Source organism: Eumetopias jubatus, unplaced genomic scaffold (assembly GCF_037043125.1).
Source record: "Eumetopias jubatus isolate StellerSeaLion01/CBP00866 unplaced genomic scaffold, mEumJub1_p1.0 scaffold_3, whole genome shotgun sequence".
NCBI classification, from domain to species: Eukaryota; Metazoa; Chordata; class Mammalia; order Carnivora; family Otariidae; genus Eumetopias; species Eumetopias jubatus.
In genome coordinates this window covers 57,715,517-57,732,581 of record NW_028274809.1, presented here as the reverse complement: position 1 = coordinate 57,732,581, position 17,065 = coordinate 57,715,517, and the positions used below count along the sequence as shown (strand labels likewise).

General features: G+C 37.4%; 1 protein-coding gene across 1 annotated transcript in view; it reads right to left on the bottom strand.

The window, feature by feature from the left end:
• ATF2 (activating transcription factor 2) overlaps positions 1 to 17,065 on the bottom strand; it is an 86,368-nt gene that overhangs the window by 55,765 nt on the left and 13,538 nt on the right. The window contains 2 exon segments of the mRNA XM_028123190.2: positions 1,771 to 1,840; positions 3,974 to 4,049. Of these exon segments, the coding sequence (XP_027978991.2) occupies positions 1,771 to 1,840; positions 3,974 to 4,005 (102 nt within the window). The 5' untranslated portion in view covers positions 4,006 to 4,049.

The window sequence follows — 17,065 nt, the reverse complement described above, 5'->3', positions numbered from 1 at the left end:
AAACAGAGGCCTAAATGAAAAAACAAGCTTTCAGAAAAAACAAAGGAGAATAATGCCTTTGTGACTTAAAGGTAGGCAAAGATTTCTTAGACAAGTCACAGAAAGCAACAACCATAAAAGAGAAAAAATTAATAACATTAGACTTCATTAAAATTAAAAGATCTGTGGATCAAAAGCTCTTATCATGAAAACTGAGATGCAAACCACAGACTTGGAGAAACTATTTGACAATGGACTGGTATCCAGGATATATAAAGAACTCTTACAAGTTAATAATTAAAGGAAAGACAACCTGACTTTTAAAAACAGCAAAAGATTTGAAGAGATATGTCACAAAAAATAATGCAAATGGCCAATAAGCACATGAACAAGTGCTCATCTTTTCATCAAAGAAATGCAATTTAAAACCACATGATATATCACTATACACACAAGGAAAATGGCTACAATTAGAAAACTGCCAACATCAAATGTAGGCAAAGAAATGGCACAACAAGACTCATACACTCCTGGTGGAAATGTAAAGTGCATCCATTTTGGAAAACAGCTTGGCAATTTCTTCAAAAGTAAATATATATCTAACATATGATCGCATCATTTCATTCCTATGCATTTACCCAAGAGAAAAGAAAGCATGCATCCATACCAAAGACTTGTACACAATTATACCAGCTTTATTTGTAATAAGTAAAAATTGGAAATAAGCCAAATGTCCACAACTGCATAATAATGAAATATTACTCCTCAATGAAAAGGAATTAACTATTGGTCACATAACATGGGGAAATCGCAAATTAATTATAAGGAACAAAAGATGCCAAACAAAAGTACATACTGTGTGACTCTACACAAAATTCTAGAAAATGCAAACTAATCTATAGGGACATAGGCAGAGTAGTACTTTACAAAGGCAGAAGCGGTAACAACTGGGCATGACAAAACTTTTGGGGTGAGGAGTATGTTCTCTATCTTAATTATGGTGATAGTTTTATGAGCATATATACATTAAAACATGAAATTGTATAAGTATGTGCAGTGTATCAATTATACCTCAATTTAAAACATCGGCTAAAGAAAACAAGTAAGAACCAATGAAACACTAATGCTTATTTATGATTTATAGTTTGTATATTTAAGTACTCTGTAATTTGGCTACACACTAAATTTATTCTTTCATTTCTTGTGTCTATAAGTTATTTTAAAGTTAGAATTATAACAGCAACAGATTAATAATTTAATGGCCTATTAAAAACACTGAAATATTATTTTTTGATACAATGTAGAAAGATTATTTTCTGAAAATGCTTTCATACATGCTCTGAAGATGTTAGACTTAGGTACATTAAGAACATTAATGCATTAGTGACACTGTCAGAGGTAAATATTAGTTAATTTCATAAGAGTTCAGCAAGTAATATAATTTTCAAACAAGATAATGTATATTTGATTTCCAACTAAGCAATTTACAATTATTTTCAACCAATAATGGTCAAATGAAGATACTATTAAGCCCTGGATTTTGTCTAGGTATTCACCTTTCCATTACAAGACTTCTAACTTTCTTTTTCCATATTAGATTGTGTTTTTAAAAACTCAAATATACTACTGAGGAAAAAAGTTTCTTCCCCAAATTTTTCTGGGTTACTTACATTCTAACTCCAAAATTTTACAAAAAATTGTAGGAGAATCCTTTTAATGACAACATAAACTTTCATCAGTGTTTTAATAAATATGAATATACAAAATGACTTAAAGTAATTTATATATTACCTGGCCACATCCAGGGGCAGTGCATAGAAAGGGTTTGTCATCACTCATATTCCACAGGTCCTTGTACTGCCTATAATAAAACATTAAGCAATGGCTTAGTGTCTTACAGTACAGATTTTTATTTATTTGTTTTTAAAGAGCATTTATTTTTGAGAGAGAGAGAGAGAGAGAGAGAGCGCGTGCGCACGAGCAGGGGGAGGGGCAGAAAGAGAAGCAGACTCCCTGCTGAGCCAGGAGGCCGATGTGGGATTCGATCCAAGGACCCTGGGATCATGATCCGAGCTGAAGGCAGCCGCTTAACCAACTGAGCCACCGCACCCTGACAGTATAGATTTTTAAATAAAGAATAATTTTAAATGTAATATTATATGATTTTCACCAAGCTTATCACTTTTTCTATTTCAGTGTGAAATAAAATACTTTTACTGACATTTTAGCCCTATTTCCCTTCCATCTTTTTATAATGAGTAGACAAATACATGTAACATGCAGATTTCACACTATAGAAAAAAAGGGTTAGGAACCTTGGTCTATCAGGCTAAATCTTTCCTGTTCAATAGTTTAAGTGAATAAAGAATGAAATAATTGGAAAATCACTTTAATGTCCAATGAAATAATGGATCTAGGTCGCATGATAAAACCATTAAGAAAAAAAGGTGGCGGGAGCCTTTATAATGAACTCACAGGTCAATCTTAAAATTAACATCACTAAGAGTGGGACAATTAGACATTATGTGCCACCTGATATGATACAATAGAAAGCATGAGAAGCGTTCTTGGGCAGGGGTGGGGTGGTGGGGTGGGTGGTGGGGTGTGTGCGTGCGTGCGTGTGTGTGCGCGTGTGTGTGTGGACAGTATGCAGAGTCAAACCTGAACTTAATCAAGCATCTCTAGATTCAGCTACAGGAAATACAGGAGAAACCTGTCAACACTATCTGGAAGCAGTCAGCCAAATTCTGTAAGACAAAGACCTGGTCACTTCAACAAATAAATGTAATGGAGAACAAAAAAAGAGGAGAGTAGATAGAAACTGTTACAGATTAAAGAAGATTTAATAAACATACTAACCAGGGGCGCCTGGGTGGCTCAGTTGGTTAAGGGGCTGCCTTAGGCTCAGGTCATGATTCCAGGGTCCTGGGAGTGAGTCCTGCATTGGGCTCCCTTCTCTGCAGGGATGTCTGCTCTCCCTCTCCCTCTGCCCCTCCCTGTCACTCGTGTGCTCACTTCACTCTCTCTCTCTCAAATAAATAAATAAAATCTTTAAAAAAAATAAACATACCAACGAAATGTAAATTCTTTTTGGATCCTGATTTGAACAAAATAACTATAAAAAGAAATCTGTGAGTAAAGATTATTTTCCTATATTTGATTTAGACTTAAAGTTCCCAATCATTCTTTGCAACAACTTGTAGGTTTTAAATTTTGTCTTCGCTTTCTTTCTAGAAATTATATATAACAACTGTATTTGACTCAATTAAAAATCTGGAAACATTGTTCCTTTTTCAACATTAGCTTGTTAACCATTCCAAAGCAATGTTTCCCAAAGCATCTTCAACAGGGATGACAATAGTTATTATAGAAAAAAGGTATGTAATCAAACAGTTTTGGGAAATGCTGGAGTACATTTTCTTTTATAGGACTTTTCAGAGCCTTTAATATGTTCAAGTGAAATGACTAGAGGAGCACCTAGAATATGGCATTTTTGACACATCCATTTGCTATTCAAAATGCTTTTTCATAGAACATCTCATGGGACTAGTATTATTTAGAACTCTAGAAATCAAACCCTAAAATATGTTTATGTTTGTCATAGTTAAGTGCATTTTGATGTTCTATTTGATAATTTAAAGACATAATAGGGGGTGCCTGGGTAGCTCAGTTGACTGAGCATCTGACTTTAGCTCAGGTCATGATCTTGGGGTCCTGGGATCGAGCCCCGCTGTTGGGTTCCCTGCTGAGCAGGGAGTCTGCTTCTCCCTCTCCCTCTGCCCCTTCCCGTGTTTGTGCTCTCTCTCTCAAATAAATAAAATCTTAAAAAAAAAAAAAAGACATAATAGGACTAGCAGCTAAACTAATATACTGGGTAAGTTTTTTTTTTAATTATTGAAAAAAATACTGAAATATTTATCAAGAAATAACTATGAAAATTTTTATGATCTAAAATATGAAAAATTGGTAAACATACCAAATACTGCATACATACCTGGCAGAATTCACATGTAACTTGAATTTCATTAAGTTGAACAACTTATCACGTCCTCTTTTTCATGGCAAGGATACTGAAAAACAAAGTGGTTTCACACCGTTAAAAATAGTTTTGAAACACTACTTGAAACACAAGAAATAAAAACACATGAATAATTTTACTCTACTGCCAACCCCAAACCCTGTCACTCTTAAGAAGCTTTACAAGAGGTAAGAATGCTGCTCCTACAAAACGAACACCCACATGAATGTCTTAAACATAGGTATGTACATATCCAACTCCATCACAGACAGTAAAAGGAAAAAAACATTTAATTCAGCCTTAGAGCTGTGGTTGAAAGGCAGCTATTAAAAGAGTAAAACTCCTGACTTTGGAAGTCTGATGAAAAGGAGGAGATGCAGCATTTTAGAACATCTATTTGGAAACTCTTTAACTTCTTAAAATATAGTCAGAGGTGATCAAGTTCTCAGCCTAATTCATCAAAATTCTATTTGTCCTGTAATACAATTGGTCTACATAAGCATCTCCCTCTTCACAGCCTTCTAACTTATTTATTTGATATTAGGGTTTTTTTTTTTAAGATTTATTTATTTATTTGAGAGAGAGAGAAAGGGAAGGTGCAGAGGGAGACAATATCCACTCCCTCTGAGTGCAGAGTTGGACATGGGGCTTGATCTCACAACCCATGAGATCAGAAGCTGATGAGTCGGATGCTTACCCGACTGAGCCACCCATGCACCGCTGGTATTAGTTTAAGAACAAGTACATGTTGAAACTATCCAGGTCAGTGGCCCATTTTAAAAAACTCTGCTGGGGTGCCTGGCTGGCTCAGTTGGAGGAACATGCAACTCTTGATCTCGGGGTTACAACTTCTAGCCCTATGCTGGGTGTGGAGATTACTAAAAAAATAGTAATAATAAATAATTCTGCAAATACTTCATCTTACATTCACTGAACTCCATCCAGTGGTGAAGAGGAACTATATGCTTATTCAAATAAGACAGTGATGCATAGAGAAAAAATTATTTTTCATAATTTTGCTTATAAATGTGGTATCAAGAATGTCTTGCTCGGAAAAACTGGACAACTCCTGTGGGGAAATGTATAAATAGCCACAGTTCTGAGTCTTGGAGGTATGGGTAATTTGGTATAGGAGATAGGAAGAAGAAAGTTTTTTCCCTGGTTTCCAGGCAAAACTTGTATCTGGTAGGGTTCTATTCCTCCATTCACATCCAACTTTACCATGCTGCCCGTGAGAAAAGGGAAAAGCACTAGAATAATCCAAAGGAAATCTATAAAAGTTATGCTTCTGTCATTACCCATAGAATGTGAGCTTAATGAGGGCAAGGAACTTAACTTTGGGTTAACTACCTAAAACAGTGCCCACCTCACAGCAGCATTTACTCATTAAATATTAAGGAATGAATAAATAGCCATATGATATGAATAAATCAAGACTTGTTCAAGACTAAGTAAGTTTAGTCTACCTCAAAAAACTCTTCTAAAACCAGTAAGAAAATGCAGTTCATATTGCTATGAAAAATCAAAGCAAAATTTAAATTCAGCTAAGTTCAAGGAACATTTAAACACCAAATATATGCCAAGACACAAAGATGAAAAAACAGTCCCTGCGCCTGAGAGACTTTTAGTCTAGCAGAAGAAAGGAATACAGAAATATAATTTCAACTCCTTTGGTAAAAATAAAAGTTAACACACTACGAGAATACACAGGTAGTGCAGGGACCAAACTGAGAGTTCCAGGAATGCTTTCTGAGGGAATGAGGCCGTGGTACCCTTTTCTCTCTCATCTTTTCCACTCCCCCACCACACTGTCCCCTTTCTCTACGAAAGAAGTTCCTTACCTACACATCAGCTTATTTCCTAGCCAACCAATAAAAATTCCCATTCCTTATTACTATTTTCTAAAACCTAGCTGAGGTAGTTGTAAATACAACAGCTGAAGCATCCTCAGACATAAATGATGGTATTTGTTTTAGGAGGCTTAAATGTTATCTCTTCCTTAAACTGAATCTCAAGCCTCTACATCTAGGTTTATGTCCCCCCTTTCTTTTTTAAATAAAGATTTTATTTATTTGAGAGAGAACACAAGTCAGGGAGGGGGATGCAGAGGGAGAGGGAAAAGCAGACTCCCTGCTGAGCGGGGAGCCTGATGCAGGGCTCCATTCCAGGAGCCTGGGATCATGACCTGAACTGAAGGCAGATGCTTAACTGACTGAGCCACCCAGGTGCCCCTATGCTTATCTCCCTTTTACATTGGAAATATGCTCACAGGGAAAGGAGGCTGTTAAACTCTAAGTTGTTGGAGAATTCAATGACTTTAGAGAATTGTTAATATACCACACCACTTTTGGCAAGCATCCAAACCTATACTGGTAGGAGAATCACTGTCATAAAGAATACACAAGAGGGTTTTAGACAAAATTTAAAAGTCCTTTGGTTTCTCTAATCTCAGTCTTAACTCTTCTAACAGTCCTTTATCTTCCTTGCCCTCATGATCTGGTGCCATCGGTTTCTTCTTTCAATCAACAAGTATTTGAGTGTCCACTTTGGGCTTGGCACTCTGCCAGATGCTAGGGATGTAGTGGTGAACTAAGATAGGTACCTGCCCTCAAGAAGCTTCCAGGATTGTGAGGGCATTCACATCAGCTAATCAAGCATGTGGTGCAGACTTCTTTCCAGGTTCCTAAGACAAATCCATGTGTAAACATGCACATGTTTCCCTCAAAATGTTTCTCTATTTCACTGCTCTAAGGCATTTTATTTTAGAACCCCAAGCTTTAAGGTATACTTTGAATGTTGATATACTTTGAATTTTGTTACAACATAGCCAGAGCAAGTTCCACTATTAGGTATCCCACATAAATGATCAGTCTTACATAATTCTAAAAAAACCTTTAAGGCAGAAGCTTGGGGTTCAGAAGGAGGTCATTGTTATTTCCTGATAATATGAACTAAATTATACCCACTGAACTAAGACATAGTAAGGAACTTTAAATTTGCTCCCATAAAAATACAGAAGAGCAAAAAGAAAAAATAAAAGTCACCTAAAATATCATCATTTATTGTTCAACATATATTCCAGTCTTATTAATGTATGGAGATATGTAGCTTTACAAATTGTAAAAGCAGGGTTACAACTCTCTTTAAAATACAATTACCTAAATTCTGCCACATCATTAAATAGTAGTATCATTAAATATTAGATGTTATTTTTAATGGCTATATAGTATTCCATCATATAGGTTATGATTTATTTTTAACTAATTCTCTGTCAGTGGATTTTTTTTTTTTTTGCTTAAACCACTATTATTAGTGGATTTTTATCATCAACAAATATCCTTGATAACAAATCTTTGTGCAATATCTATAATAATTTTCACAGAAGGAATTTCTAGAAATGAAATGAAATGACTAGTTTAAGGAGCCTAGCACCTCTGGCATGTCTTCTAGGGCTAGTGCCATGCGGTGGTGGCCTGGTGGAGCAGGTCAAGCTGGAGGCAGGCATGGAGAGGACCAAGGTCTCCCAAGTGGCTGCAGAGCTTCAGTAGTACTGCATGCAGAATGCCTGCAAGGATACCCTGCTGGTAGGTGTTCCAGCTGGAAGCAAACCCTTCCAGAAGCCCAGATCCCGTGCTTTATTATAAAGGCTTGTAGGGAAGAAGCTCACTGAGGATGTATTTAAGTATGAAGTGATGAATGACTGCTTCCAAATCTCAAGAAAACACTTTTCTCCAGCCAAATGACTTTTAGGTATTTCAGACTTTTCTGGTGGTCTGGTCCTATAGTCAAAATTCTATAGAAACTGATGAGTTTCTATTCAGATAAGGAAACTGGATGAAGGAACAGATCATGTACCTTATATTCTTGATCTAGTCCCAACTAACCTTGACAAATGAGGTCCCAAAGGGTGACTTACTCCAGGTAAGAAATGGGACAATAACATTTTTAATGCTATACTGTGCTTGCCAGCTGGTATGCCTTGCTATACATGATGTATATCAACTGTTATAGCTTGCTATTCTATGCCTACCAACAATACAGAAACTTTATGTGAGCCACTTCTAAAAAAAAGTAGTGCAGAAAGACCCTTTAGGACTTTTAGAATTATTCAACAAACCTATCAAATAAAATCACAAATATGAGATGCCAATAAGAAAATAGGAAAGAAGAACAAGGAATAACGAATAAAAGAAAATGGGAGAAATTAACTAGCAAACCATTTCTTATAACTTAAAATACAAAAGCCAAGCCTCCATAAAAAACATATATAAGGATGTCTTCATGAAAAGCAGCTTAGACAGGCTATTGGGGAGCAGACAGTCCAGAGTGTCACCGCTGGGGAAAAGAGAGAAAATTGTTCATGGGAATGGAGAGTAGCTGGAGGGAAGTAGGAGGAGGCAACCATATGAGGTGAGGGATAGAGATGGTACCAGTCCAGCACAGGATACCAGGGCCCAAGCTGGAGAACATCTATGTGATGAGGAGGAGTGGGCCTGGTGGCAACAGGTGATTCATTATATACACACATAGGGATTGACAGAATACAAAGATATATCGAGGATGTAGTGGGTAAAGGCAAATTCACACTATAGGTGAAGGTAATTATACAGAATGAATCTTGGTAATCAGACGAAATTTGGAGATACTGGTGTGAACTCATGACTTTCAACAGAGATATAAAGGTACAGAAATAGAGATATGAAGGTATATATGATAATATGTGCAAATATGTTCATATATTTCCCTAGCTGTATCTACTGAGAACACTGATACCCTCAAAGCAATATACCCGCTAGGCACCCAGATCTTGATGTCTAAATACCATTCTTTACCAAAAGGAACCTGGGCTCCTTCAAGAATTGTCTGGCTCCAGGGCTAGGGTAGGGCAAGTACAGGATGGGCCTTGAATATCTTTTGCAAGAAAATAAAGAAGGACTTGGTTACGAATTTGGCCATAAAGTAGTCAAATCTGAACAATTTAAGAATCAAAATAAATAATGATAGTAATGGATCATATTGTGAATAAAATTGGATTCCATTAATCCATACTGATATAAAAGAATAAATTCAACATTCGATAAGACAGGACATTTATATCCTCCAAAATATTTCCTGATAAAATATATTTTAATTACAAAAATCTTACAAATATTACCTTACTCAGATGATCCAAGTTAAAAAAATCAGAAATAAGGAAAACCAGTATCATGTACTCCAATAGGACGCAATGAGAAGGGACATAGCATCACTTCTATGCCAGTCATGTCAAAGATATATAAACCTGAATCTAATCATGAAAAATATTACACAACCCCAAATTGAACTAAACTCTTCAAAATAACTGGACTTTAATCTTCTAAGGTGCCCAAGTCATCAAACTCAAGGAAAGACTGATGAACTATTTCAGATTAAAAAAGATGAGTAAGACATGACAACTAACTGCAATGTGAATTTGAGACAGAAATCTTTTGCTATAAAAGGACATTATTGGAACAACTGGCAAAACTTAAATGTGATTTGCAGATTATCTAATCTGCAATAGATCAATGTCAATTTATTGATTTTCAGGGATGTACTGTGGTTTTGTAGGAAAATGTCTTACTGTAGAAAATAAAGTATTTGGGGTAATGGGACATCTTGCTGGCAACTCACTCTTAAAAGGTTCTGAACTAAAAAATTAAAAATGGAAAACTTATAGAAGTTTAAATTATAGTCATTTGCACTATAATAATATACTATATAATTAGTGTTATGTAGTGTTTAGGAGTAGTTATGAGAAAAATACTACAAAACATGGATTCTCTAACGATTCTCTGCTTGTTTCTGGTTTATAACTTTCATGTTATTGGATGTCAAAGAGTAAAAAAATTGCTTCTATACTGCAAGGTTAAGAGCAAACAGAATCATGACAGAACAATTACCATATCTGAATAAAAACTCAAGAGATATCAATTATTTGTCCTATTAGTTCCTTTTTTTAAAAATACGGAATGTGTTAAGCAAGATGATCTTTTAGGTCATATCAGAATTCAAAATGGCATGGGAATAGTATCATTCAAATGATTCAGCTGATAAAAATACTTCGTGTTTCTTCAACCTCTATCAGAAACAAGAAAGAAAGAAACCAATTTACTTCATAGAAAATAGGGTGGGTAAATGAAGCTTTAAAAATGGGAGGGAGTGGGGTACTTGGCTGGCTCGGTCAGTGGAGCATGTGACTCTTGGTCTCAGGGTTGTGAGTTTGAGCCCCACATCGGGTACAGAGATTACTTAAAATCTTTTTTTTTTTTTTTTTAAGATTTAATTTATTTGACAGAGAGAGACACAGTGAGAGCGGGAACACAAGCTGGGGGAGCAGGGGAGGGAGAAGCAGGCTTCCCGCCGAGCAAGGAGCCCAATGTGGGGCTCGATCCCAGGACCTTGGGACCATGACCTGAGCTGAAGGCAGATGCTTAACAACTGAGCCACCAGGCGCCCCTTAAGAATAAAATCTTAAAAAAAAAATGGGAGGGAGCAAGTCAATTTCTGGTGATTAACTTCAAAAATTTCTAGATTCTTTTTTTAATTAAAAAAATAGTTCACTTTTTTTATTTAAGTGATCTCTACACCCTGTGTGGACTCGAACTCACAACTCTGAGATCAAAAGTCGAACTCTCTTCCGACTGAGCCAGTCAGGCACCCCAAAAATCTCTGGATTCTAAAATGTTAATTTTACTGATCCTCTAGTTAGCCATAGAACTATAAATGTTATAATTTCTTACCTTTAAAGCACATACTCAAGTTTCAAAGCAGATTTCTAAAATATGGATAATACTAAATGTTACATACAATGTATAGCATTCCCAAACACTTCTAATACAACTACTTTATAAAATGTATTTGGAAAATATTTGACTGCCTATTTTGTACCTTATGCCATATTAAGAATAAGAGATATGGACCCTCTTACACTGTTGGTGGGAATGCAAGTTGATACAGCCACTTTGGAAAACAGTGTGGAGGTTCCTCAAAAAATTAAAAATAGAGCTACCCTATGACCCAGCAATTGCACTCCTGGGTATTTACCCCAAAGACACAGATGTAGTGAAAAGAAGGGCCATATGCACCCCAATGTTCATAGCAGCAATGTCTGCAATAGCCAAACTGTGGGAAGAGCCGAGATGCCCTTTAACAGATGAATGGATAAAGAAAATGTGGTCCATATATACAATGGAATATTACTCAGCCATCAGAAAGGATGAATACCCAACTTTTACCTCAACATGGATGGGACTGGAGGAGATTATGCTAAGTGAAAACAAGTCAAGCAGAGAAAGTCAATTATCATATGGTTTCACTTATTTGTGGAACATAAGGAATAGCAATGGAGGACATTAGGAGAAGGGAAAAATGAAGGGGGGGAAATCGGAGGGAGAGATTAACCATGGGAGACCATGGACTCTAAGAAACAAACAGGGTTTTGGAGGCGAGGGAGGTGGGGGGATGGGTTAGCCCAGTGATGGGTATTAAGGAGGGCATGTACTGCATGGAGCACTGGGTGTTATACGAAAACAATGGATCATGGATCACCACATCAAAAACTAATGATGTATTGTATGGTGACTAACATAAAATAATAAAATTAAAAAAAAAAAAAGAAGAGATAATGGAAAGAAAAAAAAGAATAAGAGATATGGTCCTTTCCCTCAAAATCAGATTAGTAAGAACAAACAAGTATAATTCTGTGATATATATATAATAATAAAGATATACACAGGCACTATGGGAACATAGGGGATTAAGATTATGGAGCTGGTCATCTCTCCTCAGCACCCACACTTCCCTCGTAGACAGCCTGATTACCAGTGAAGGGCAATGCTAGAATATCCAGGACCCAGACATACCTGCCTCAGGTGAACCAGGGAGACACCAGGGGAGACACCTAAGTTAAGCCAATCAGATTACCTCTTCAGGAAATTTGTAAAAAGAAAAAAAGCCAAACAAAGGTGGGCAGCAAAGATTCCAAATCATACTCCAGACTGGTAGACATTTACTATCATATTCATACTGATAAGAAATTAATGAAACCCAGAAGAGAGCAGGCACAGAAAAAGAGATGAGAAACCATGCAGCCAAGAAGCAAAGTAGTTTCTGTAATGCCTGCTTATGCTTTCTGTGACTGAATCATGCAAGTCTTCTATATTCTGAGTATGAGCTCTCTCTCTTTTTTTTTAACCTGAATTTATCCAATTAAGTTTCTAACCCCTAAGACAAGTACATTGCCAAATGTGGAGAGAGGGTCTGGGAAGGCTACTACTGAAGGAAGTAATGCCTGAGTGTAGTCTCAAAGGTAGAGGCATCAGGCAGTGAGGGATGATGTTTTCAGCAGAGAAGACAGCAAGCAGAATCGCAATGAAGCAGAAGTACACTGAGAGATCTTTAAGAACTTCTGATGGCTGAAGCATGGGGACATTAAGGCTGAAGGGAAGAGAGAGAAGGCCAGAGAGAGAAGCGAATCCTGAAGGGCCTTTATTACCCTGGCAAGGAGTTTGGATTCCACCCTCACCACCCCCATCCCACTGCTACTCTCAAGTTATAAATACAAGCTTGTGCCAAAATGTTGAGCTAAGCAAGTTTTTCACATTTTTAAATGGGCGGGGGTGGGAGGAGAATAAGCAACATAGACCATATGTGGCCCCTATGAAGTCTAAAATATCCACTATCTGGCCCTTTAAAGAATAAGTGTGCTTAATTATGCTGTAAAAAAATGGAAAGATTTTATGATGCTGAACTAGATAATCAAAGGGAAATTTCTGCAAGATCTAATAGAAGTATGGAGGATGGATTAAAGGCCAACACTCTGCATAAGAAAGCCAGTACAAATTACTGCTAAATTCAGAAAAGAGAATGATGATTTGCACACCAACAGTACCCGTCAAAATGAGAGGAAAGGACCAGTTATAAAATAAATGTTTAGGATATGGCCTCAAATCTGTAACACTGCCTCCACACCACTGCATATGGACTGACCTCTGCCTTCTACCCCTTATGCTACTCCTTAATCCCTTGGCTCTAGACTCATGCAGGCTTTTAATCCAAACCATCTCTCCGCCTAGAATGCTCTCACTTCCCACCTACCCATCTTTCTTAGTAAACACTGTTCACCCTCCATCCACTATCTCTCTACCCTTAAGTTCAGATCACTCATTTACTTAGTCATTTAAGTCAATAAATATTTACTGAGTACGTGCAAGAGGGCAGGAATTGTGCTAGACTCTAGGGTACAATGATACAGACACAGTCCCTGCCCTCATGAAATTTACATTTTTTAAAAAATTTTATGTTTAATGCTTTTTCTTTTTTTTTTTTAAGATTTTATTTATTTGTGAGAGAGAATGAGATAGAGAGAGCATGAGAGGGGGGAGGGCCAGAGAGAGAAGCAGACTCCCCGCTGAGCAGGGAGCCTGATGCAGGACTTGATCCGAGGACTCCAGGATCATGACCTGAGCTGAAGGCAGTGGCTTAACCAACTGAGCCACCCAGGCGCCCGGAATTTACATTTAAAAAAAAAAATTTATTTTAGAGAGAGAGGGGGGTGGGCACACACGCATGTGTGAGGAGGGGCAGAGAGAGGGAGAGAGGAAGAGAAAGAGGGAGGAAGAGAGAGAGGGAGGAAGAGAGAGGGACAGAGAGAGGGAGAGAGAGAGAGAGAGAGAGAGGAAGAAGCAGACTCCCCACTGAATGCAGAGCCTGACGCTGGGTTCAATCTCAAAACCCTGAGAGCATGATCTGAGCCGAAATCAAAAGCTGGACACTTAAACTGACTGAGCCACACAGGTGCCCCTGGAATTACATTTTATGGAATACTTCTAACCAAACCAGGATTTGAACATTTAAGTTGGTCAAGTAGCTCAGAAATTATTTAACCTATATATATCAGTGTGTAAGAAAAAGTTTGCCATCCTTTCCTCCTTGAAAAATTCCCTGCTTAAAAATTTTTACTTTTTCAGGGGTGCCTGGGTGGCTCAGTTGGTTAAGCGACTGCCTTCAGCTCAGGTCATGATCCTGGAATCCTGGGATCGAGTCCCACATCGGGCTCCCTGCTCAGCAGGGAGTCTGCTTCTCCCTCTGACCCTCTTGCGCTTTCTATCTCTCATTCTCTCTCTCTCAAATAAATAAATAAAATCTTTAAAAAAATTTTTTTTACTTTTTCAAATACATTATACATATATATTTACTTTCTAAATTTTGTCCAAATTAGAGTAACTATACATTTACACATGGTTTCTCTTTTGATCTGAACCTTCAGATTCAGGTACAACAGCACAGGCCAATCTGCTTGTGTCTCTTGATACATCTGACAAAGTCTATCACTAGACCACCATGTTTTGAAAGATTTTGTATGCCAGATCACATTTAATTTATCAAAAATTTCCTTCCATTTTTAGAAGCTATATCCCCAAACTATAAATGGCTTGGAATGAGAAACCACTGTATTTTATATTTTTAACTTCACCACACTGTGGCTGACACACAGAAGACTTTCAATAAAGGTATATTTGAGGACTATATAACTTCCTATTAATGTTTCTGATCAGTGTGAATAATCATGGAACTAAATTTAGTTGATTTAATCCATTACAAAAGCAAATAAATGTTGACATTTTAGTTAGCATGTACAGACTTCAAATGGGCAATACTTTTTGTCCAAAATATTTTTGGACTATAGAAAATACTTCGGGGTGTTTGGCTGGCTCAGTAGGTAGAGCATGTGACTCTTGATCTTGGGGTCATGAGTTTAGGCCCCATACTGGGCGTGGAGCTTACTTAAAAAAAAAAAAAAGAAAGAAAGAAAATATTTCAAGGAGTAACTCTTGTTACTATCTGTTACAAAATCCTAGAAGAATTGGGACTTTCATATGCGGACCCTTTACTATAGAGAATTCCCTAGTCAGATAAGTTTAGGAGGCTCTTAGTTAAAATTAAACAATTTGGGACACCTGGGTGGCTCAGTCAGTTAAGCGTCTGCCTTCAGCTCAGGTCATGATCCCAGGGTCCTGGGATAGAGTCCCTTATCAGGCTCCTTGCTCAGCGGGGAGCCTGCTTCTTCTTCTGCCTGCTGCTCCCCCTGCTTGTGCTCTCTCTCTGACAAATAAATAAAATCTTTCAAAAAAAATTAAACAATTTAATATTAAGTCTTCAATGTGCTTTTATTTTTTTTGAAAGATTTTATTTATTTATTCAGCAGAGAGACACACAGTGAGAGAAGGAACACAAGCAGGGGGAAGGGGAGAGGGAGAGGGAGAAGCGGGCTCCCTGCAGGGCTCGATCTCAGACCCTGGGATCATGACCTGAGTCAAAGGCAGATGCTTAACCGACTGAGCCACTCAGGCACCCCTTCAATGTGCTTTTATATGTGGATATGCATTATAGCTCCAAAAGGACATTTCCAAATTTACTAAATCTCCAATTTGAATTTTTTTTTTTTTTTTTTTTTTACTAAATACTATCAATATGGTAGGACACTAGCACCCTGAGGATACTATCTGGAAGCATCTGTTGAACTCTAATATTTGAGAGACAATTGGAAAAATAAAAAACCACTTTTGCATTAAAAGCTTAAAATCTCTTACCTTTCTAACTGGTGGGCCATGAGCTTTATTCAGTGCTGCCAGGAATCCCTTAGCTCTAATCAAGCAAGCAGTGCTTCTCAAGTGTCCATCTGAGTCTCCCTAGGGCAAAGGGAAGGCAGAAAAGAGATTGAACTCCCTACTCTGTGAGATCTGAGGAAAGAGACTCATGCAGTTGAACTCTGACACAAAAATTTTTAAGCATTTACTTTATATTTATTTATTTACTTTTAAAGATTTTATTTATTTATTTGACAGAGAGAGATAGTGATAGCAGGAACACAAGCAGGGGGAGTGGGAGAGGGAGAAGCAGGCTCTCCGCGGAGCAGGGAACCCGATGTGGGACTAGATCCCAGGACCCTGGGATCATGACCTGAGCCGAAGGCAGACGCCCAACGACTGAGCCACCCAGGCATTTACTTTATATTTAAAAATGTATGTGAAGTTTGCCTTTCATTCCATTATTTTCTGATATAAAAATTAAGGTTCCCTCCAAAAGTTTCAATGCTCCAGGAAGATGTTTATCCTGTGGTTGCCTGCAACTCCTAGCAAAATGCCACCTAGAGGTGTAACAGCTTCAAAGATGAAAGTACAGCAGTGGAATCTTGGTGAAAGGAGAAAAATGAAGCTTTTTAATAGAAGGGAGGGGTAGTCATGGATAATTGGTGAAATGGCAGTGCTGAATCTGAGCATCAAAATTCTAAGTGGAGACGATAATATATGTTTTTTTTTTTTCTTTTCTTCCAAGTTTTTATTTAGAGATGAAAATTTTTTCTTGTGGGTCAGTGCTGCACCATACCATCCAGGGGACCCAGTTCATGTGCTTTTCATTTGGAAACAGCTTGATTTTTTTATACCTGTATCAGCTGGATTGGGTTCAGCTATGAGTGACAGAAAACTCAAAATTTGTTAACAATAGCTTAAATGACTCAGGAGTTTATTTCTTTCACATAAAAGCACAGGCAATTCCAAACCATGATCATTAGGAACCCAGGCTCCTTCTATTTTGTTGTTTTGCCATCCTCAACATGTGGTATCCCCTTCATGGTTTAAAATAACTGCTTAAGGTCTAACCATAACGAGAAGATGAGCAATAGCCTCCTATTTAGGAAATTTTCCAACAGCTCACAGGAAACTTCTATTTACATTCCATACACCAGAACTTAAGTCACAACAGCTATACCTAGCTGAGAAATAAATTCATTTCACCATATGCTCAGCTAAAAACTGGAGCATCAATAATAAAGAAAAAGAAGAAAATGAATACTTGTCAACATTTCTATCATCATACTCTTTCACCCTAAAATATAGGATGGTGGGATACCTTGTAGAAATGTCTTAGCAGTCCACTGAAGGGAGCTTTCAAAAGCAGAAAGTCCTGCCAGTGGCCAATGAGCAAGACCATTGTTGATAAAGAACTTCTCTAAATATAAAAGGCCAATCTGTAGGTGACAGAGAA